This window comes from Somniosus microcephalus, chromosome 8, assembly GCF_052327205.1.
Source record: "Somniosus microcephalus isolate GS21.2 chromosome 8, FLI_Smic_1.0, whole genome shotgun sequence".
Taxonomy (NCBI): domain Eukaryota; kingdom Metazoa; phylum Chordata; class Chondrichthyes; order Squaliformes; family Somniosidae; genus Somniosus; species Somniosus microcephalus.
In genome coordinates, this window is record NC_140994.1 from 56,991,111 (window position 1) to 57,013,514 (window position 22,404).

Genomic DNA, 22,404 nt, shown 5'->3' on the forward strand with positions numbered 1-22,404 from the left:
CAGGCCTTATGACTGCTTTTTATATTTCTAAATTGTGCAGGCTTACGTTCCTGGAGAAACCTGTAAAAAAAAACTAAGTTTGATGCGTACGCACAGCCTCCCCCTTGCACGCATTCGACTTCTGCTGAACCTCTTCGTTCAGAGGAACGGAAGTGCCGGTTTCCCGCGCATGCGCAGTGCATGCAGGAAACCGGCACTTCCATCGGGCCTACGGGTGAGTACCCTGTGCGTACTCACCCATGGAGACCCGAATTTCTGGGCCATTGTATCCAGATCCCAGCTTTCTTCTGAGCTGTTTCGTCAGACTCCCGCCCACGATACGGCAGGTATATGAGGGAACAGCCTTGTGAATTTGGCTCCTATTATGTTAAAGATCTGCTGTGAATTTTTCATGAATATGTTAGAAACCATACAAAAAATGTATTCCAGAGTGGATTTTTCTTTGTCATTGTTGAGGGATCAGAATCTTGCATGGCAGGGATGGTGAGAAGCTGATGTATTCAATACATGATTCTTATGAATTATAAGACAATCTTAAAAACAGATTCCAATATTTGCCAATTTGAATTATACATGGAGATTCATTCATATTGTGCCTTCTGACTAATGTTCAAATATTCATCTCTTCTCCTGAGAGTTCTTAAAAATAAAAGCCAGCAGAAACAGCTTCACATTCTGATATCCTGTAATTACTAAGAGAACAAGAATTTTATAATATGCAATGAAACCACAGAGTTTGTTTTTTGCAGGACAAAGTCATTTGTATTCGTTACACCATAACCACAAATACCGATATTGGCTCCTCTCTTCCTGCTTGTATAATGTTGATATCTTTGTGTTTTAGGTTGGGATTGTTTTACACTATTCCACCCTATCTACGATCTTCTGGATTTGTGTCACCGCCAGGAATATTTACAAGCAAGTGACGAGAAAGGTCCCTCAGTGCCATGATGCTGACCAGCCACCCCACTCCCAGCAACCAATGCTGCGGTAAGGATTAAGCACATCAGATCCTTCGGAGAGACAACAACATGTCATTTGTATTGGTGACGCATTGCAGAATGTTTGCAGAATATAAATGCAGTTAACAGAGACCTTCAGGTCTTAGAAGCATTTGTTGATAAGGATTTTGTTCCATTTGTGTCTGTGTGTTTTTATCCCTGCTTTTATTTTATTATTTTCTCCCCATCTATGTGTTCCCCTCCATACCGTGCACCAACACAAATAGAGAGGGTGTGATACCATCGGACTGTTGCGACTACTCACCGCATTTAATATAGTGTTGTACATGGGACATCAAGATGAAGGGCTCTATTAATTTCAGTCGGGGTTAGTGGGCAAGGGGATAATTGGACCAGTGGGGTGGAAGAGGAGCGATGGAAGGGAGAGGTGGAGGAATGGTTCGGGAAGGTGGGAGGAAGGGGGGTAAGCCTGAGAAAGAGGGAAGTGAGGGGACAGAGTAGGGAGGAGGGGCGGGCGGGTGTGGGTGGTAGGGGAACAAGGATTATGAGGGAAGGGGAAGCAAGAACGGAGGAAGGAAAATGAGAGGGAAGGTAGAAATGGAGGAGGGAGGGTGATAGTCCAGACCTAGTGAGAGGGGGAGAGCAGGGGCAGGGAGAGGGTGGTAAAAGGAGAAATTATGCAGGGTAAAGGCAGTCCATGAGGGGAACTGCAGCCAGTGGGGAATTCAGGGGGCAAGGGATTGGCAATGAGCAGGTTGGTAGGCGGGGAGATGCATCTAACATTTTACCAATGGGAACTTGAGCCGAGTGGGTTGAGTGCAATTTACAACTTAATGCTCGATCCCTGCTTGGGTGTAGGGGGCTTCTAGTTCAGAGGGGGAGGTGCGGGTAATTGCTTATCAGGTGGGGGTAGGAAGCTTTAGGTTTTGTTTCTCATATTTCTTTGCCACTGGTTTTGTTCAGTTACACTGCTTCTTCAGGGATTCCACTTCTAACATTATTGAAGATTGTTCTTCGTTTTGGGGAGAGGAGGGTCAAAAACTTGCTCAGCTCTTTTCTGCTATTTCTCAATCAGTTTCTCTGCTGCTATTGGGTTGTTGGCATTCATGTTTATTATTTTTGAAGATCCTTCAGTATTCACTTGTTTTCTTTGGCGCATCTCTGTTTGCACCCCTGCTCCACTTGGAATGTCTCTGCTCTACCATTTAACAATATTTCCTCTCTGCCCCCGTGGGATTCACTCGCATATGCTTATTGATTATTCTTTTTGCTTTTTGTTTTAATTTTAAATGCTTCAGTGAATTGCAATCATAAAAGCTGATTTACTGTCCTCCCAGCTCCTGCTGATGTTTCGTGCGTGGCCGCAAATGCTATTTTGTTTGATGGATGCACATGTGGATTTGTTCAAGTTACCAGCTGTACTGTCACCTAACATTAGGTGGAGCCCCATTGTTTTCAGTTAGTCACATAACAGTATATTGACAGCGCCACGACTGGTGCAGTTCCTTTGGAATTCTGGGGGCATCAATATTCATTCCTCTGTTTTGTCTAATTTGAGGTTTTTTTTATGCCTTTGTACTTTTTAATTTTCTTATGTTCAATGTTACAGGGGAATCTTTTATCTTTGATTCTTTATGTAAAGCAAAATGGTTCCCAATGGAGGAGCTTAGGGAAAATATGTAGTTACCCAATAATGCATTAGAATATTTGCTGTTGCTAAGGTATTTGCTTAGCTATCTCTCACTTGATGAAAATCTTTAGGGAATAAGGACATTTATATAAATTAATTCAATAAAATCATAGCTAATATTTGCACAGAAGTACAGACTTATAACAAAGCATAAGCAATATTGATTTTTAGACTCAGTTCATGTATTAGCCTAATTTGCTATTCACATAGCACAGGAAGTAGAGATTTTGTGTAGGAAGTGACTATTGGAAAGTAGGCACTCATATGTATTCTTCATTTAGTCTCCTGCACACACCATCAGTATTTACTAAACAACACCAACAACTTGTATTTATATAGCACCTTTAACATAGTGAAACATCCCAAGGCGCTTCACAGGCGTATGATAAGACAAAAAATTTGACGCCGAGCCACATAAGGAGAAATTAGGGCAGGTGACCAAAAGTTTGGTCAAAGAGGTAGGTTTTAAGGATGGTCTTACAGGAGGAAAGAGAGGTAGAGAGGCTGAGAGGTTTAGGCAGGGAATTCCAAAGCTTAGGGCCTAGGCAACAGAAGGCACGGCCACCAATGGTTGAGCGATTATAATCAGGGATGCTCAAGAGGGCAGAATTAGAGGAGTGCAGATATCTCAGGGTGGGTGGGGGGGGGGGTGGGTTGTGGGACTGAAGGAAATTACAGAAATAGGGAGGGGTGAGGCCATGGAGGGGTTTGAAAACAAGGATGAGAATTTTGAAATCGAGACATTGCTTAACCGGGAGTCAATGTAGGTCAGCGAGCACAGGGGTGATGGGTGAACAGGACTTGGTGCGAGTTAGGACACGGGCAGCTGAGCTTTGGACTATGTCAGGTTTACGTAGGGTAGAATGCGGGAGACCAGCCAGGAGTGCGTTGGAATAATCAAGTCTAGAGGTAACAAAGGCATGGATGAGGGTTTCAGCAGCAGATGAGCTGAGGCAAGGATGGAGCAGGGCGATGTTACGGAAGTGGAAATAGGCTGTCTTAGTTATGCTGCAGATATGTGGCCAGAAGCCCATTTCAGGGTCAAATACAACACCAAGGTTGCGAACAGTGTGGTTCAGCCTCAGACAGATGTTAGGGAGAGGGATGGAGTCAGTGACTAGTGAACATTGCAATGTGGTTTTTTCAGGTGCGTTGAATTATCCAACATGAAAGCTCCCCTTTCCTGTACTCCATGAAGCATTAGCATGTTGTTTCTTCCTCCGTTCTTTTTCTTTCATTTTTGGCATCAGTTGTGATTTCTCACTTGCTCCCATGTGAGAGAGAGAAGCTGTTGTACTCTTACCATGCCAGAATTTTAGTCTGTGGGCACAAAATTAAATTCCTAGCCTTTTTGACATTCTTGCAATATTTGTAGTGAAAACATCAGACATATGCCATCATAGAAGAAAGAAAGACTTGTGTTTATATAGCACCTTTCACAACCACCAGACGTCTCAAAGCGCTTCACGGCCAATGAAATACTTTTGGAGTGCAGTCACTGTTGTAATGTAGGAAACGCGGCAGCCAATTTGCACACAGCAAGCTCTCACAAACAGCAATCTGATAATGATGAGATAATCTGTTTTTATTATGTTGTTTGAGGGATAAATATTGGCCAGGACACCGGGGATAGCTCCCCTGCTCCTCTTCGAAATAGTGCCATGGGATCTTTTGCGTCCACCTGAGAGCGCAGACGGGGCCTCGGTTTAACGTCTCATCCGAAAGACAGCACCTCCGACAGTGCAGCACTGGAGTGTCAGCCTAGATTTTTGCGCTCAAGTCCCTGGAGTGGGACTTGAACCCACAACCTTCTGTAGCAGTGAGAGTGCTACCCACTGAGCCACAGCTGACGCTGTTTACACTCATGCTACTTAAATTTATGAGTTGCAGCAAGTGATTTTCTACCACCAATATTCATGCCTCTGATTTCTTCTCATGCACCACAACCTTGTGAATTTTAAATTTTGCAGTTGCTTTCAGAGAAAGTCAAAGAAGCAGACAAAAATGAATAGAGACAATCAGAGCATGAATGGCTGAAAACATCATAGCTTCAAATGCCTGAGTTCATGAAGCACTGTGACTTTTTACTTTCTCAACTGCTCTTCTTGGAATCATTCACATACAGGAAAATCCTCAAAGAAATATTAGAGGCATTCATTATATAAGGCAAGCAAAAGTCTAAAAAAGACAGAAATACTTGTCCCATTTCTTAAACAATTCGAGGTCTCCATGTTGACCAAATTGTTGACAGTGCTGTGGTCATCTCTGGGTACCAGAATCTGCACTCTTTGAGCTCAGTGTCCCTTTTAGGGTTACGGGAATTGATTCTCATCAGATCAAGTGTGATTACACTAGTATAAGGGAACAAAGCAATCAGAAAAGCTACATGCCATTCACTGCCTCCATACAGTGATGCCAGAATTTGAGTTTACCAGGTCCCTCTTTGAGTGAAGGGAATTGGGTTCATTTGTAAAACAATGAATACTCTCTTCTGCAAAAACCACCCACTGCTCTAGGACTATTTTGGAGGGCAAATATAATCACAGGCTCCCTTTATCTACTATAATCCACCTCCCTAAACTCCTCTCCTTTCCCATTCCATGCTCATCTCTACCAACAAGTGCAAGGAGCTCCTGGCAGTGCTGCCAAGACAGAAGTGATCCATTCAGCTAACTATGGTACTTCCTCATTTCCCCCTTGCCTACCAAGCCAAACCTCCCTCCAATTCACTCCTACCACAGCTCTGAATTCCTCTAAATTCTCTCTAAATTATCTCTCAGTCTCTTCACCACTCCCCCCCCCCCCACCCAGTGCCCTCACCAAGCTCACCTGATTCATGACACCTATCTTCTGCTCCCTCACCCTATTCCCACTAAACTGACCACCTGACTTCCCTTCCTGGCCACCATGCTGGCTGACAGTGTAAATGATTCCCTCGTTTCGGGAACTACTCCCCTCCCTTCATCACCTCCTTCCTCAAAAAAGCGCCCTCCACTCTTCTGTCCTCACTAACTATTGCCCTATCTCCAATGTCCTTTTCCTTTCCAAAGTCTCTATACACCTTGTTGCCTCTTAGATCCATGCCCGTCTTTACTGCAACTCCCTGTTTGGATCCCTCCAATTAGGTTTCTGCCCATCCTACAGCACCAAAATGGCACTAACCAAAGTCACTAACAACATTCTCTGTGACTCTGACCATGGTGCATTATCCTGCCTCGTCTTCCATGGCCTCTCTGGAAACTTTGAAACTGTAGGTCACGCGATCCTCCCCCAAACACCTATCCTCATCATCTAAGTCTGTGGGACTGCCCTCTTACCTACCCATTTATAGTCAGAGCTTCTCTACCTATGGCTTCTCTTCCCACCCAACACCATCATCTTGGGAGTCCAAGGATCATTCTTGCCCCCTTCCTCTTCTTCAACTATATGTTGCCCCTTGGTAATATCATCTGCAGACATGGGATCAGCTTCCACAGGTATGCTGGTGACACCCAGCTGTACCTCTCCACCACCTCTCTCTACCCCTCCACTGCCCCTGTACTGTCAAACTGCTTGTCAAAACATCCAGTCTTGGATGAGCTGTAAGTTCCTTCAGTTAAGCATTGGAGGAGTGGAGCCACCGAGACTTCTCCCCAAGCACCGTCTCAGACTGAACCGGTCACTTCACAACTTTAGCATCTTGTTCAAACTCCAGCAGAGATTCTGATCCTATATCCTTTCCATTAAAAAGACTGTCTACTTCCACTCCCTGTAGCATCACCTGCATGCAACCCTACCTCAGCCCATCTAGCTCTAAGCCCTCAATTATACTTTTGTCACCTCCAGACTCAGCGAGGTAGAAATTTGTTGGTATTCAGTTTCGGCTGCAAAGGTGGCGATGCAGCCACATCGCATACTCAAACCGGGCGGCCTGAGGCCAATAACCTGGCCGATAAGCCAGTGACTGCCGCGCCTCCACAGGCACCTCACCCTTCTGTAAGAACAAATTTCGGGCTTCCTTCCTCTCCAGCAGCAGCCTTCAGGTAAGTTCCTGAGGGGTAGGACAGCAGGAGGGGTGCGGATCGTGGCCAGCAGCAGCCCTCAGCTGTGGAGCTGGGAGCGGCACTCCTGCTCCTCCTGGCCTCCTACTCCTCCTCCTCCTCTGGCTCCTCCTGCTCCTCCTCCTCCTCTGGCTCCTCCTGGCTCCTCCTGTTCTTCCTGGCCTCCTGCTCCTCCTGGCCTCCTGCTCCTCCTCTGGCTCCTCCTGCTCCTCCTCCTCTGGCTCCTCCGCCTCCTCTGGCTCCTCCTGCTCCTCCTGCTCCTCCTCATCTTCTGGCTCCTCCTGCTCCTCCTCCTCCTCTGGCTCCTCCTGGCTCCACCTGCTCCTCCTGCTCCGCCTGGTGATGTACCTCAATAATTCCGAGACTCGAAGTTAGCAGAACAAAAACAAGGCTTTTATTAACTTAGAAAGTAACACGTAAGAGAGAGAGATGTCTTCCTTCTGGAGACTGAGGCCAGACTGAAGCTAGCTTACAAATGGGGCCAGGTATGGGCGGAGCCCTACACACAGCACATTCCAGCACATTCCAGTATACAATACAGCACATTCCAGTACACAATACAATGAGGTCTGGGGGAAGGGAAATGACACTGAAACCGATCTCAGTCACAGGCAGTGGTGAATGGAATATTTCATCACATTCACCCCTTCTATAGATTTAGTCTGTTCGGGGGTTTGATAGTCCTCTGCGACCGACGTGGCTGTTGTGGTGCCGCGGGTGTCGGCTGGGTGTCCCCGGTAGCCTCCTGGGTCTCTGCCGGGGGTGCCGCCAGGGTTGTTGGAGGGGTAGTTGGTGGGGGTGCCGTTGGTCGGTGTTCTTCCGGGGGTGATGAAAGAGTAGTGGGTGGGTAAGAGTTGCTGTGATCGTCGTTGCCGCTATTGCCGTGGTTGTTGTCGATGCCGGCTGGGGCGACGTCTTTTATGGACACGGTGTCCTCCCTTCCGTCGGCGTGCCGGACATATGCGTATTGGGGGTTGGCGTGGAGTAGGTGTACTGGCTCCACGAGAGGGTCCATCTTGTGGCTCCTCACATGCCTTCGCACGAGTACCGGACCTGGGGTGGAGAGCCATGACGGCATGGATACGCCTGAGGTGGATTTCCGGGGAAAGACAAACATTCGTTCATGAGGCGTGGTATTAGTGGCCGTACACAATAGCGACCGTATCGAATGGAGCACATCCGAGAGGACTTCCTGCCAGCGGGAGATAGGGAGGCCCTTGGTCCTTAGAGCTAGAGTGACTGCTTTCCATACTGTCCCGTTCTCTCGCTCCACTTGGCCGTTACCCCGGGGGTTGTAGCTGGTGGTACGGCTCGTGGCGATCCCCTTGGACAGCATGTACTGGTGTAGCTCTTCACTCATGAAGGACGCCCCCCTATCCGTATGGATGTAGCTCGGCATACCGAACAGGCAGAACAGGCTGTTGAGGCATTTAATGACCGTGGCGCTGGTCATGTCTGGGCAGGGGAAGGCGAATGGGAACCGGGAGTATTCGTCCACAATGTTCAGGAAGTAAACATTGCGGTCGACGGACGGGAGGGGGCCCTTAAAATCTAAGCTGAGCCGCTCAAAGGGCCATGTAGCTTTGATTGAGTGGGCTCTATCTGGGCGGTAGAACCGAGGCTTGCACTCAGCGCAAGTGCGGCAGTTCCTGGTCAGGGACCGAACTTCCTCAATCGAGTAGGGTAAGTTACGGGACTTTATGAAGTGGAACAGCCGCGTGACCCCTGGGTGGCAGAGGTCGTTGTGGAGGGTCTGTAGCCGATCCCCGGTGGCGCTGGCACACATCCCTCGTGAGAGGGCGTCAGGGGATTCGTTAAGGGCCCCTGGCCGGTAAATGATGTCGTACTCGAAGATGGAGAGCTCGATCCGCCACCTAAGAATCTTATCATTTTTAATCTTCCCCCTCTGTTTATTATTGAACATAAACGCTACCGACCGCTGGTCGGTAAGTAGGGTGAAGCGTTTGCCGGCTAGGTAGTGGCGCCAGTGGCGCACTGCCTCCACGATGGCTTGGGCCTCCTTTTCCACGGAGGAGTGTCTGATCTCGGGCCCTTGGAGGGTCCTCGAGAAGAAAGCTACGGGCCGCCCCGCCTGGTTGAGGGTGGCCGCCAAGGTGAAGTCAGACGCATCACTTTCCACTTGAAATGGAGTGTTCTCGTCCACTGCCTGTAGCGTGGCCCGCTCAATATCCTGCTTAATGCTTTTGAAGGTGGCGTGGGCCTCAGCAGAGAGCGGGAAAGAGGATGCTTTCAAGAGGGGGCGGGCTTTGTCAGAGTAGTTGGGGACCCATTGGGAATAATAAGAAAATAACCCCAGGCACCTTTTCAGGGCTTTGGGAGTGTTGGGCAGGGGCAGCTCCCGTAGGGGGCGCAATCGGTCGGGGTCTGGCCCGATTTCCCCATTCTCCACCACGCTGCCTAGTATGCAGAGGCGCGTGGTGTTGTAAACGCACTTGTCCTCGTTGTAGGTGAGGTTGAGTTTTTGTGCGGTTTTCAGGAACCTCTCGAAGTTCGAGTCGTGATCCTGCTGGTTGTGACCGCAGATGGTGATGTTGTCGAGGTAGGGGAAGGTTGCCTGCAAGTGGTGGTCATCGACCATGCGGTCCATCTTCCTCTGGAAGACCGAGACCCCATTCGTCACCCCAAAGGGGACTCTGAGGAATTGGTAGAGGCGTCCGTTCGCCTCGAAGGCGGTGTACGGGCGGTCCTCTGGTCTGATAGGGAGCTGGTGGTACGCTGACTTGAGGTCGATGGTGGAGAACACCCGGTATTGGGCGATTTGGTTCACCATTTCTGATATGCGGGGTAGCGGGTAGGCGTCTAGTAGGGTGTACCTGTTGATCGTTTGACTATAGTCGATCACCATCCGTTTCTTCTCGCTACTCCTTACCACTACCACTTGGGCGCGCCACGGGCTGTTGCTGCGTTCAATAATGCGCTCTTTCAGGAGCCTGTCTACCTCGGTCACGATAAACCGTCTGTCCTCCCAGCTGTACCTCCTGCTTTTGGTCGCTATTGGCCGGCAGTTAGGGGTAAGGTTCGCGAATAGCGAAGGCGGCTTTACCTTCAGGGTAGCCAGACCGCACACTGTGAGGGGCGGCTGGGACCCACCGTACTTGAGCGTGATGCTTTGGTGGTTGCACTGGAAATCCAGGCCCAAGATCACGCTCGCACATAGGTTCTTCATGATTAATACTTTAAAATTATCATATACAGTTCCGTTAACGCACAATTGTACCGTGCAGTAACCCAGAATGGTCGATGTCTGGGTTTTATCAGCCATAGAGATGGTACCCTGAGTAGGGACCACCTTTAGGGAGAGTTGTTGTGCCAGTTCTGGGTGGATAAAGCTCTCCGTGCTTCCACTGTCAATTAAGCATTTAACCCGGCACCCGTTTACCTCGATGTCCACCATTGATCTGGATAGCGGGTGCGGCCTGGTCTGGTCCACTGTGACCGATGCCACTGTAGGGCCCTGATCGATACAAGATGGCGTCCACGCTGTCTGCTCACAAGATGGCGGACCCCCCGAGGTCGGGCAAGATGGCGTCCAAGATGGCCGCTCCCACGGCGCACACGCGGCGGTGGCGGGTTTTCCGGCGGTTGGTTTTCCGGCGGGGTTCCCTCTGCACACCTTCCCGAAGTGCCCCTTCTTACCGCACTTAAAGCAGGTGGTGCCTTTCGCCGGGCACAGGTTTCTGGTGTGCTTTGGCTGCCCGCAGAAGTAGCAGTTGGGTCCCTGACGCGTCGCGGCTGTCGTAGGGCTTCTGGGGGGAGAGCGGGGCCCAGCCGGTGTCGGGCTGTCGGGCGGGGAAGATGCCTTCCAAGATGGCGGCGCCCTCGGTGCACACGTGGCGGCGTGGACGGCGCGGGCTGAAGAGTAGGCGTCCGAGTTTCTCTGGGCCACATCCAGGGATCGCGCGGTGTCCGCAGCCTGTTTCAGGTCCAACCCCGTTTTTTCCAGCAGTCTTTGCCGGATGTAAGTGGAGCTGAGGCCTGTGATGAAGGCATCGCGAACAGGCTCGTCAGTGTACACTGCGGCTTTTACATCTCGGCACTTGCAGTCTTTGCCAAGCATTTTCAGGGTGCTTAGGAACTCCTCCACCGATTCCCCAGGTCGCTGTGCGCGGGTAGTGAGCAGGTGCCTAGCATACACCTCATTCGTAGGCTGCTGGTAATGCGCCTTTAAGATGTCGCAGGCGGCCAGGTACGTCTCGGCGTCTTGGATGAGGGGGTAAACTCGGTGGCTTACCCAATTCCGCAGAATTGCGAGTCTCATCCTCGCAGCGTCCGTAGCGTCTTTGACGGCTGCGGAATTGTCCAGGAAGAATTCCATACACTCAAACCAGTGTCCGAATCGTGCTGATGCGTCCGGAGCATGTTGATCCAAATCCAAACATTCGGGTTTCAGGAGTTGATCCATAGTGTTGAAAAATAAGTTAATAAAATTGATGTGCCTCAATAATTCCGAGACTCGAAGTTAGCAGAACAAAAACAAGGCTTTTATTAACTTAGAAAGTAACACGTAAGAGAGAGAGATGTCTTCCTTCTGGAGACTGAGGCCAGACTGAAGCTAGCTTACAAACGGGGCCAGGTATGGGCGGAGCCCTACACACAGCACATTCCAGCACATTCCAGTATACAATACAGCACATTCCAGTACACAGTCCAATGAGGTCTGGGGGAAGGGAAATGACACTGAAACCGATCTCAGTCACAGGCAGTGGTGAATGGAATATTTCATCACACCTGGCTCCTCCTGCTCCGCCTGGCTCCTCCTGGCTCCTCCTGGCTCCTCCTGATCCTCCTGGCTCCTCCTGCTCCTCCTGGCTCCTCCTGCTCCTCCTGCTCCTCCTGTTCCTCCTGCTCCTCCTTCTCCTGCTCCTCCTGGCTCCTCCTGGCTCCTCCTGCTCCTCCTGCTCCTCCTGCTCCGCCTGGCTCCTCCTGCTCCTCCTGCTCCGCCTGGCTCCTCCTGCTCCTCCTGCTCCGCCTGGCTCCTCCTGCTCCTCCTGCTCCGCCTGGCTCCTCCTGCTCCTCCTGGCTCCTCCTGTTCCTCCTGCTCATCCTGGCTCCTCCTGGCTCCTCCTGGCTCCTCCTGCTCCTCCTGGCTCCTCCTGTTCCTCCTGTTCCTCCTGCTCCTCCTGGCCTCTTGCTCCTCCTGTTCCTCCTTCTCCTCCTGGCTCCTCCTGGCTCCTCCTGTTCCTCCTGCTCCTCCTGCTCCTCCTGGCCTCCTGTTCCTCCTGTTCCTCCTGGCTCCTCCTGCTCCTCCTGGCCTCTTGTTCCTCCTGCTCCTCCTCCTGGCTCCTCCGGCTCCTCCTGGCTCCTCCTGCTCCTCCTGGCCTCCTGCTCCTCCTGTTCCTCCTGCTTCTCCTGGCTCCTCCTGGCTCCTCCTGCTCCTCCTGGCTCCTCCTCCTCCTCCTGTTCCTCCTGCTCCTCCTGGCCTCTTGCTCCTCCTGTTCCTCCTGCTCCTCCTCCTGTTCCTCCTGCTCCTCCTTCTCCTGCTCCTCCTGGCTCCTCCTGGCTCCTCCTGCTCCTCCTGCTCCTCCTGCTCCGCCTGGCTCCTCCTGCTCCTCCTGCTCCGCCTGGCTCCTCCTGCTCCTCCTGCTCCGCCTGGCTCCTCCTGCTCCTCCTGCTCCGCCTGGCTCCTCCTGTTCCTCCTGCTCCTCCTGGCTCCTCCTGTTCCTCCTGCTCGTCCTGGCTTCTCCTGGCTCCTCCTGGCTCCTCCTGCTCCTCCTGGCTCCTCCTGTTCCTCCTGTTCCTCCTGCTCCTCCTGGCCTCTTGCTCCTCCTGGCCTCCTGTTCCTCCTGTTCCTCCTGCTCCTCCTGGCTCCTCCTGGCTCCTCCTGCTCCTCCTGGCCTCTTGTTCCTCCTGCTCCTCCTCCTGGCTCCTCCGGCTCCTCCTGGCTCCTCCTGCTCCTCCTGGCCTCCTGCTCCTCCTGTTCCTCCTGCTCCTCCTGGCTCCTCCTGGCTCCTCCTGCTCCTCCTGGCTCCTCCTCCTCCTCCTGTTCCTCCTGCTCCTCCTGGCCTCTTGCTCCTCCTGTTCCTCCTGCTCCTCCTCCTGTTCCTCCTGTTCCTACTGCTCCTCCTGGCTCCTCCTGGCTCCTCCTGCTCCTCCTGGCTCCTCCTGGCTCCTCCTGCTCTGCCTGGTTTCTTCTGTTCCTCCTGCTCCTCCTGCTCCTCCTGGCTCCTCCTGCTCCTCCTGGCCCCTCCTGCTCCTCCTGGCTCCTCCTGCTCCTCCTGTTCCTCCTGTTCCTCCTGCTCCTCCTGCTCCTCCTCCTGGCTCCTCCTGCTCCTCCTGCTCCTCCTGCTCCTCCTGGTTCCTCCTGCTCCTCCTGTTCCTCCTGTCCCTCCTGCTCCTCCTGCTCCTCCTCCTGGCTCCTCCTGCTCCTCCTGTTCCTCCTGTCCCTCCTGCTCCTCCTGCTCCTCCTCCTGGCTCCTCCTGCTCCTCCTGGCTCCTCCTGCTCCTCCTGCTCCTCCTGGCTCCTCCTGGCTCCTCCTGCTCCTCCTGGCTCCTCCTGCTCCTCCTGTTCCTCCTGCTCCTCCTCCTGCTCCTCCTGCTCCTCCTGGCTCCTCCTGCTCCTCCTGGCTCCTCCTGTTCCTCCTGTTCCTCCTGGCTCCTCCTGTTCCTCCTGTTCCTCCTGCTCCTCCTGTTCCTCCTGCTCCTCCTGGCTCCTCCTGCTCCTCCTGGCTGCTCCTGCTCCTCCTGGCTCCACATCAACATTGAAAAACAATGTACTTACCTTTCTGGTGCCAGCATCTAGGCTGTATCTGCGCCATCAGGCCCGTCGTTGCACTGCTCATTGCAACTCGATATCTCCATGGTCCTAAAACCGGCATTAGACCCCATCTTAGGATACGCAAGGGGGGGTGGCTGCAGCCTGTTTTAGATGGCTGCCCCAGGTACTTGAAAAATGGCCTGACCCACTTTCAGGTTGGTCCCCAAAATTGGCCTTTGTTGCTCCCACTTCACAACAAGGTCCAAAATCTAGGCCAATTACTCCAATGTTCCCCTGGCCAGCCTCCCATCCAGGACCCTCCATAACCTTCAGCTCAATCAAAACTCTACCGTCGATATCTTATTCTGCATTGAGTCCTACTCCTCCATCAGCCCCATCCTGGATAACTTACATTGGCTGCTGGATCCCAGTGTATCAAATTTAAAATTCTAATCCTCATGCTGAAAGCCCTTCATGCCTTACACCTCCCTATCTCTGTAAGCACCTTCATCCCTAAATCCCTGTGCCTTTCCACATCCTCGCCTTCTTTAAGATCCTCCTTAAAACTCACTTTTCTTTGACTGAATTTTTGGTCACCCTTGCTAATCTCTCCTTCTCTGGCTCAGCAGTCAGTTATTTTTCCTTATGCTTCTTTGAATCGCAGTGGGACATTTTTCTGCGTTAAAGATGCTGAAGTTGTTGTTGAATAGAGAGCACCACCAATGTTGGCAATTTCAATTAAATTTAACTAAAGTTTTGACTGGCTTTGTTTAATTTTGTAGATTGGCTTTGGGTTCAAGTGTCAAACCTTTATATTATCAGAGGAATCCACAGAATATTTCACCTGGTCCAGGGCAAAGTCCTCCCCCGCAGCTTTGTATTAGGTGCAAAGTGCCTTTCAGTTTTGGCAATTTAGTAAATGTGGAACTCCTGCAAATGTGGCAGTTATCACTTATGATTATATAGACAGAATATCTTCATTTGAGGATATGAATACAGACACAGCAGTGTAGCACATACTGTCATATTCACACAGTTAGGGCTTCTCACGAACTTGTGGAAATTTCAAAGTGAATCTTCCCGGGTTATCGGCTTCTAAGAATTCTGCTTTCAGATTATCAAGGCAATATACACCAGGAAAATTTATGGATATTCAGACACGGTTAAAACTTTCATGGCTGATAAGAGGATACCACCAAAAGCCTTCCTTGGGGTATCATGACTAAAGCTACAGCTATTGTAATTCCTCACATCATACTCTATTTAAACCTTTCCTAGCCAGTTAAAGATTTTCCTTTCTTAGAGCTTATGAGCATCTTTCCAAAACTCAGAATGGTGGAAAATTGACTGTTGTTTCAGATAGTAACTTATTACAACACTAATTCTTCTCCAACTCCCAATAAAGATGTGGATGGGGGTGGAACATCTGAGAGACATGTGGGTGCAGGGAATATGAGAACCTCAGGAGGAAATTTTGTAACTCAAAGAAACCCCTTACATAATAACAGATTAAAAATAAATTTGCTTTTTCTTCCAAATTAACCCTGACATGGGTCCTAAATCTAATTTTGCTTGAGGTTATAAGGCTATTTTGAGCCTCTGCAGTTCTATTAAGTTGAATTCCTGACACAGAAAATAGCCACATTTAGGCACACAGACTCACAGACGTTCATAGCAGTTAATCTTTTACTTATAACCTGCGTTCCCAAGTTCTGAGGAATGCAGTTTGTGAAAATTTAAATGCGTCATTCTATGTAAGTGACAAAATGAAGCACGTGTCATGGTATTGACCATCTGTTTCTGTCATGGTATTTTCTGAAGTTAACAACCAAGTTCATTTACAGCTTGCGTTAGTCTCAGAATGTAGACATTGACCTAGTTATTCTGACTGGAATGCTGACAGTAACCCATCTTTTTTAAATGGGTTACTATCGGCATTACAATCAGAAAATCTAGGCCATTGTGTCTGGCCAGTTGCCTGAGGAAAATAAAATCAAACCATTCAGCTGAAATATAAGTGTCTTAGGCAAAGCCAAAATACATTACTGAATTTGAAATGCAACCTAAATTCCAATACATGGATGCAAAAAGGCAGGGTGTGGATGCAAACTCAGTTAAGAATATTGGAATCTCCAGCATAAATATATTGACTAACGGGCTACAGAGCAAAGGAGGGCTTGTTAGCTGATGAGATTTATTAATTGCTGGTACCATTTGGCAGGGAGAGAGGTGCTGGCCAAGTCTAAAGGCTGTACAAAATGAACGATAGCCATAATGGGGTGTACTTTTCTCGATTTGCTCGTGTTAAATGAAGGTTGGTGTGAGTATAAAGCCGGTTTCGCCACTTTATCCTTATGCTGAGTTTTTTGTTAACATTAGAAAGCAGAGGAAAATATTCCCTAATGTGGGTTACTTTCAAATATGAAGCCTTAGAGATCTTGAAGGTGACCACGTGGATCGAGATGCAATACTAAATGCTAAAAAGACAAAATAAGTTGACCTTAAAAAAGAACACTACTGAAGGACTTTATTCAATGCATTTTCCAATATTTACTGTTTGTGGTGTCTTGCTGTGCTCAAACTGGCTACCATGTTTGCCTATATAACAGAGACTACAATTCCATTTTTACAAAGTAATTCATTGGTTATGAAGCGCTTTGAAATATCCTGAGAATGTGAAAGGTGTGTGAACATTGCACTTAAGAAGGGATATTTGTAAAATTTTACTGAAAACTGTTTTCTATTTGCCATTTAAAAATGAATAAATGTCTTTGGAGGAGAAATTCACTATCGCCCCTTTGGGACGCTAATTTTTAAAAGTTTGAAAAGTTAGCGCCAGGCGCTAACGATTTCAAACTATTGAAAAATTCGCTGTTTGTGCTCCAAGAAGGAAGTGGAGTGCTAAATCAAACTCTCCATTTCCTTCTTGGAGCGTTATCAGCATCAGGTGGGGTGGAGACATCAGCAGCGCTGTCGCATTCAAAGGCTCCTTCCCTCCCTTAAAGATAAGGGCCATCGCTGCAGGCTCTTACCTTGGCCACCTCGCCTTTAATCATTGCCCCCGAAGCAGCCGGCCGCCCGATGCACGCCTCCTGCAGCTGCCGGTGCTTTTGACCGGCGCTGCTGCAGGGGGCGGAAGTCAATATCGGGTCCGGGGCGATGCGCACGGTGATGATACCATGATCTCCGGGCGCAACGCCGTAGTGCTGCCGCAAAACTCCTGCCGAATATAGCGGAAGTTGATGTCAGCACCACGCCCGGTCGCAAAGTCATTAACGGGAGGCGCAAAGGCACCCAATTTCGCCCCCATAATATTTTAAAACTTCTTCCCAGTAGCAGAAAATAATCTTTTACTGGGGTGGGTCTAATTATTTTCCTTTTTTAAGAAAATTGCCTAATAAAAAATAAGGGATTTGAACACTGTCTTATTGACCTGGGGATCACGATCGTCTGGGCCATAGGCAGCGAATTTAGATTTGTGCACACTGATTCTAAATGGTGCTGTCCTCCCCTCAGTCTGCAAGCTTGTGCTGTATTTCAATTTTTATAGTAAAGAGCTTTGCATTCTTCCTAATCTTAAGCATTTTTACACTTTGTTGATTTATTTTTCAGTGACATTTGGGTTTTCAACAACCAACCAGACCATCAGTTCTCTAAAAGTAACTCTTCCACATCCAACCCCTGCCCATGTATTCAATCCCCTCAGGAAACTATTCACTATAAACTGTGAACCCCTTCCAATGCCCCCCCCCCACTATTCACAGACACTGTGAACCCCTTCCAACCCCCCATTCACAGAGACTGTGAACTCCTTCCAACCCCCCTATTGACAGACACTGTGAACCCTTCCAACCCCCCCCCCGCTATTCAGAGAGACTGTGAACCCCTTCCAACCCCCCTATTCACAGGTACTGTGAACCCTTCCAACCCCCCCCCATTCACAGAGACTGTGAACCCCTTCCAACCCCCACTATTGACAGACACTGTGAACCCTTCCAAACCCCCCCATTCACAGAGACTGTGAACCCTTCCAACCCCCCTATTGACAGACACTGTGAACCCTTCCAACCCCCCCATTCACAGAGACTGTGAACCCCTTCCAACTCCCCTATTCACAGATACTGTGAACCCTTCCAACCCCCCCATTCACAGACACTGTGAACCCTTCCAAGCCCCCTATTGACAGACACTGTGAACCCTTCCAACCCCCCCTATTCACAGACACTGTGAACCCTTCCAACCCCCCTATTGACAGACACTGTGAACCCTTTCAACCCCCCTATTCACAGACACTGTGAACCCTTCCCACACCCCCTATTCACAGACACTGTGAACCCTTCCAACCCTCCTATTCACAGACACTGTGAACCATTCCAACACCCCCTATTGACAGACACTGTGAACCCTTCCAACCCCCCTATTCACAGACACTGTGAACCCTTCCAACACCCCCTATTGACAGACACTGTGAACCCTTCCAACCCCCCTATTCACAGACACTGTGAACCCTTCCAATGCCCCCTATTCACAGACACTGTGAACCCTTCCAACCCCCCTATTCACAGACACTGTGAACCCTTCCAACCCCCCTATTCACAGACACTGTGAACCCTTCCAACCCCCCTATTCACAGACAATACAATACAATACAATACAAATCGCTTTATTGGCATGATAAGGTACATCTTATGTTGCCAAAGCATCAAAATACATTTATGGTTGAACACATAAACGCGGTTCCATTCATACAGTGTATAAACAGGTATATCCCTGAGTTTATAAATATATTTTCGCCTTATTATATATACTCTTGTCTTAGTTTACTGGTTGTCCCTCTGTTCATGGCAAGCTGTAACATAGTGTGCCGCCAGTGTTACACAGCTTCTCTCCTCCCCCAGTAGGAATGGGAGTTTTTGGTTGTCAGTCAGATTTCTGAATTCAGGGCATATTTGTGAGAATTTTTGATAGAAATTCTCTCTGATGCCCTGATATTTTCCACAGGCTGTGAGGAAGTGCATCTCTGTCTCAACTACTCCCTGACTGCAGTGAGAGCATATCCTGTCTTCTCTTGGCAGCCTGGTCTGCCTGTGTCTGCCTTTTTCGATCGCTAGGCTATGTTCGCTAAGTCTGTACCTTGTCAAGGTTCTTCTCAGTTTGTTATCCTTTACCATGGTCAGGTAATCAGCTATGTTGTATTGTCTGTTTAGGGCCAAGTAGCAATTGAGTTTGCTTTGGGTTTTTGTTGTTTCTGCCCAATATGACAGATATTTTTCCTTTTGCTTAGCGACGATTGTGTTGGGTCGAATTCTTTGTGTTACCCTGTCACTGTCCTGGGGCTGGTTATTGTTAGTATTGTTATTAGTTACTTTATTGAGTCCCAGGACTAGTTGACTGAGGGTATTCTTCTTTATGGTCAGCTCTTGGCATTTCAGGGCGTCGTAGTGATAGCATTGGGGGTTGCTCATTTGTAGGTGATTCCAAAATTTGGTGGCTCTTTTTTGGATAGTGATTATTAATGGGTATTGGCCTAGTTCCGCCCTGCATGCGTTGTTTACTGTTTTCCTTTGAGTCCGGAGGATACTTTTACAGAATTCCGCATGTAGGATCTCAATTGGGTGTTTGTCCCATTTTGCAAAATCTTGTTGTGTTAGTGGTCCCCAGACCTCACTGCCATAGAGTGCAATTGGTTCAATTACTGATTTGAAAATTTTGAGCCAAATGCTAATTGGGATTTCTATTTGGATTGATTTTTTGATGGCATAGAAAGCCCTTCTTGCTTTCTCTTTCAGTTCATTCACAGCCAGTTTGAAGTTTCCCGTAGAACTGATTTTTAAGCCCAAGTATGTGTAGTGAGTGGTTTGTTCAATTTTGGTTGTTCCTACTGTGAAATTTATTGTGGGTCCATGTTGTTTGGATCTTTGCTGGAACACAAGGACTTTGGTTTTTTGGGGATTTATTGTCAGGGCCCAAGTCTGGCAGTACAACTCCAGCAGGTCCAGGTTCTGCTGTAGACCCTCCTTAGTTGGTGACAGCAGAGCCAGGTCGTCGGCATAGAGGAGGAATTTAACCTTGGATTCATATAGGGTGAGGCCGGGTGCTGTAGATTGTTCAAGTAGTTTTGCCAATCCATTAATGTAAATATTAAAGAGTGTCGGTGAGATTGGCGAGCCCTGCGTCACCCCCCGCCCCTGTGGGAAGTATTTTGTTTGTTTGTCTCCAATTTTAACTGCACATTTATTGTTTGTATACATTGATTTAATTACATCATATGTTTTACCTCCTACCCCGCTTTCGATAAGTTTCAGGAATAAACCGTCATGCCAGATGGAGTCGAAAGCCTTCTGGAAATCTACAAAGCATGCGTAGATTTTGCTTTTGTTATGGTGAACGTGTTTGTCAATTAGGGTCTGTAGGGTGAAGATATGATCGGATGTTCTATAGTTTGGCAGGAATCCAATTTGGCTTTTACTCAAGACATTGTGCTCTTCAAGGAAGTTTATAAGTCTTTTGTTTATGATGCTACAGAATACCTTCCCCAGGTTACTGTTTACACAGATGCCTCGATAGTTGTTTGGGTCGATTTTGTCCCCACTTTTGTATATGGGTGTTATGAGTCCTTTGTTCCAGATGTCAGGGAAATAACCGACACTCAGAACCAAGTTGAAGAGTTTTAGGATAGCCAGTTTCAGTTTGTCGTCTGCGTGTTTAATCATCTCGTTTAGTATGCCGTCTGTCCCGCAAGCTTTTCCTGGTCGCAGGTCCTTGAGTTTTTCAAGAAGTTCTTTTTCTGTTATTATGGCATCTAGCGGGTTTTGGTTATCTTTTATGGCCATTTCAAGCTTTTCAAGTTTTTTGCGTATTTGGTGTTGCTCTGGTCCTAGTGTGTTTTTCTGGTATAATTTTTCAAAGTGGTTTACCCATGTGTCCCCATTTTGAATGGACAAATCGTCGTGTTGTTTTTTGTGTAGTGTTTTCAAGTTGTCCCAGAAACAATTCGACTCAATGGATTCCTCCATGGAGCTGAGTGTATTCTTAATAAATTGCTCTTTTTTGGTCCTGAGTGTGTTTCTGTATTGTGTTAGCGTCTGACAATAAGTAAGGCGTAATTCCTCGTTTTCTGGATGTCTGTGTTTTTGGTTTGATAGTTTTCTAAGTTTTTTCCTCATGTTATGGCAATCATGGTCAAACCATTTTTCATAGTTTTTTGTTTTGGGTTTGTTCTTGCGAGCTTTCAAGTTTGCATTTGTTGCCAAATTATCAAAAATATTGTTTAGTTTACTAACTGCCCGGTTTACGCCTTCTTTATTGTGAGTGTATATGTTATCCAGAAAGGTGTCTAAGAGAGCTTGAGTTGATGCATTGCTAATTGTTTTCTGGTATTTTTCCGTGTCGTTTTTGGCCCATCTGTACGATTTTTTGGTGTTGTACAGTTTACTGGGTTGTGTTTCTATGTTGTTTGTTTCTGTCTTTTTGAGAAACATAGTAATTTGACTGTGATCTGACAGTGTTGTTTGTGGTTTGACTGTGAATGCTCTGAAAGAGGATGGGTCCAAGTCTGTAATCATATAGTCTACTGTGCTGCAGCCAAGAGGTGAGCAGTAGGTCGATCTTCCTAGGAGGTCTCCTATGAACCTACCATTGACAATGTACAGACCCAGGTTTCGACAGAGCTGTAGTAGCTGTTTACCGTTGGTATTTGACTGCTTGTCGCAGTTATGCCTGTATGGAAGGGAAGGGATGTCAAAGTGGTTATTCCCGAATACGTAATTGTTTCCCTGATTATTGGTGAAGTCTGGTTCTTCGCCCGTTCTTGAATTGAGGTCCCCACAGATCAACACGTTCCCCTGGGCCTGGTATTGGATAATTTCCCCCTCCATGTTGGAGAAGGTGTCCTCTTTGTAGTACGGGGAATCGATTGGAGGGATATAAAGTGCGCAAATGTAAACATCTTGGGTGTTTGAGATAATCTCCCTCTCAAGTTTGAGCCACATATGGTTTTCGCCCTTTTTTATAAATTTAATGTAATTCTTAAGTTCTGTTTTAAACCAGATCAGTATGCCTCCGGAGTCTCTGCCTTGGGTTACACTTGGTAATTTATTGGAGGGGACCACTAGCTCAGTGTACCCTTGGGGACAGCCGGTGTGTCCTTTTCCTTTATACCAAGTTTCCTGTAAAATGATAATATCTAGATCTTTAGTTTCCTCTATGAACTCTGGGGTCCTACTCTTCACTTCTCGCAGTGAAGAGCGTAGACCTTGGATACACTGTGAACCCTTCCAACCCCCCCCCATTGACAGACACTGTGAACCCTTCCAACCCCCCCATTTCACAGACACTGTGAACCCTTCCAACCCCCCTATTCACAGACACTGTGAACCCTTCCTGTAGTGTATGTAACCTGTACTACCTTAAGAGGATACCTTAAGGTGATGGACTACTTTTTAATGGCTCCTGTACATTGTAGTACCGGTGGTGACCACACTGGTATATAAACCTTGCGGAGCAAAGTGTACCTCAGTTCCCGCCCTGACCCTCAATCACTAAAGACCTGTTTACTTACTTCTGTTGTCTGTGTCCTGTTATTCATTATAACTGCACTTGTAAACACAGACTCAACAGTGGCGATGAGTCTGATCGTACCTAGCGGCAGTTTTGCATCACCTCCCCCAGTACTGATTCTGGGGTCCATTCCAAGGAGGCTTCGTCCTCAGAAAAAGGGCATCCGCCCTCAACATCCTGCAGAGCACTGCATCGCACGGGAGGCCATCAAGAACCCGGTTTGGTTTTCTGGCCACGAAGTCCAACATCAGCAACAGGCAGTGAACATCCCTTCTACGACAGCGGCGGGTACGCCCGATTGAGCGGCACGGGGGGAAGTCGGCCGAGTTGTCAGAGGGAGAAGGGGAGGAAAAACAAAGAAAAAGGGCGGAGAATACGACCGCAGCCGGTGTCAGGGGCCGGACTGCAATCGGGGCAGAGACGCGCAGCAGCCAGAAA

The 22,404-nt window shown here is 48.5% G+C and overlaps 1 protein-coding gene across 1 annotated transcript in view; it reads left to right on the plus strand.

The window, feature by feature from the left end:
* adgra1b (adhesion G protein-coupled receptor A1b) overlaps positions 1-22,404 on the plus strand; it is a 1,141,355-nt gene that overhangs the window by 672,548 nt on the left and 446,403 nt on the right. The window contains exon 17 of the mRNA XM_085994744.1: positions 845-990. Within this exon, the coding sequence (XP_085850870.1) occupies positions 845-990 (146 nt within the window). The remainder of the gene's footprint in view (positions 1-844; positions 991-22,404) is intronic.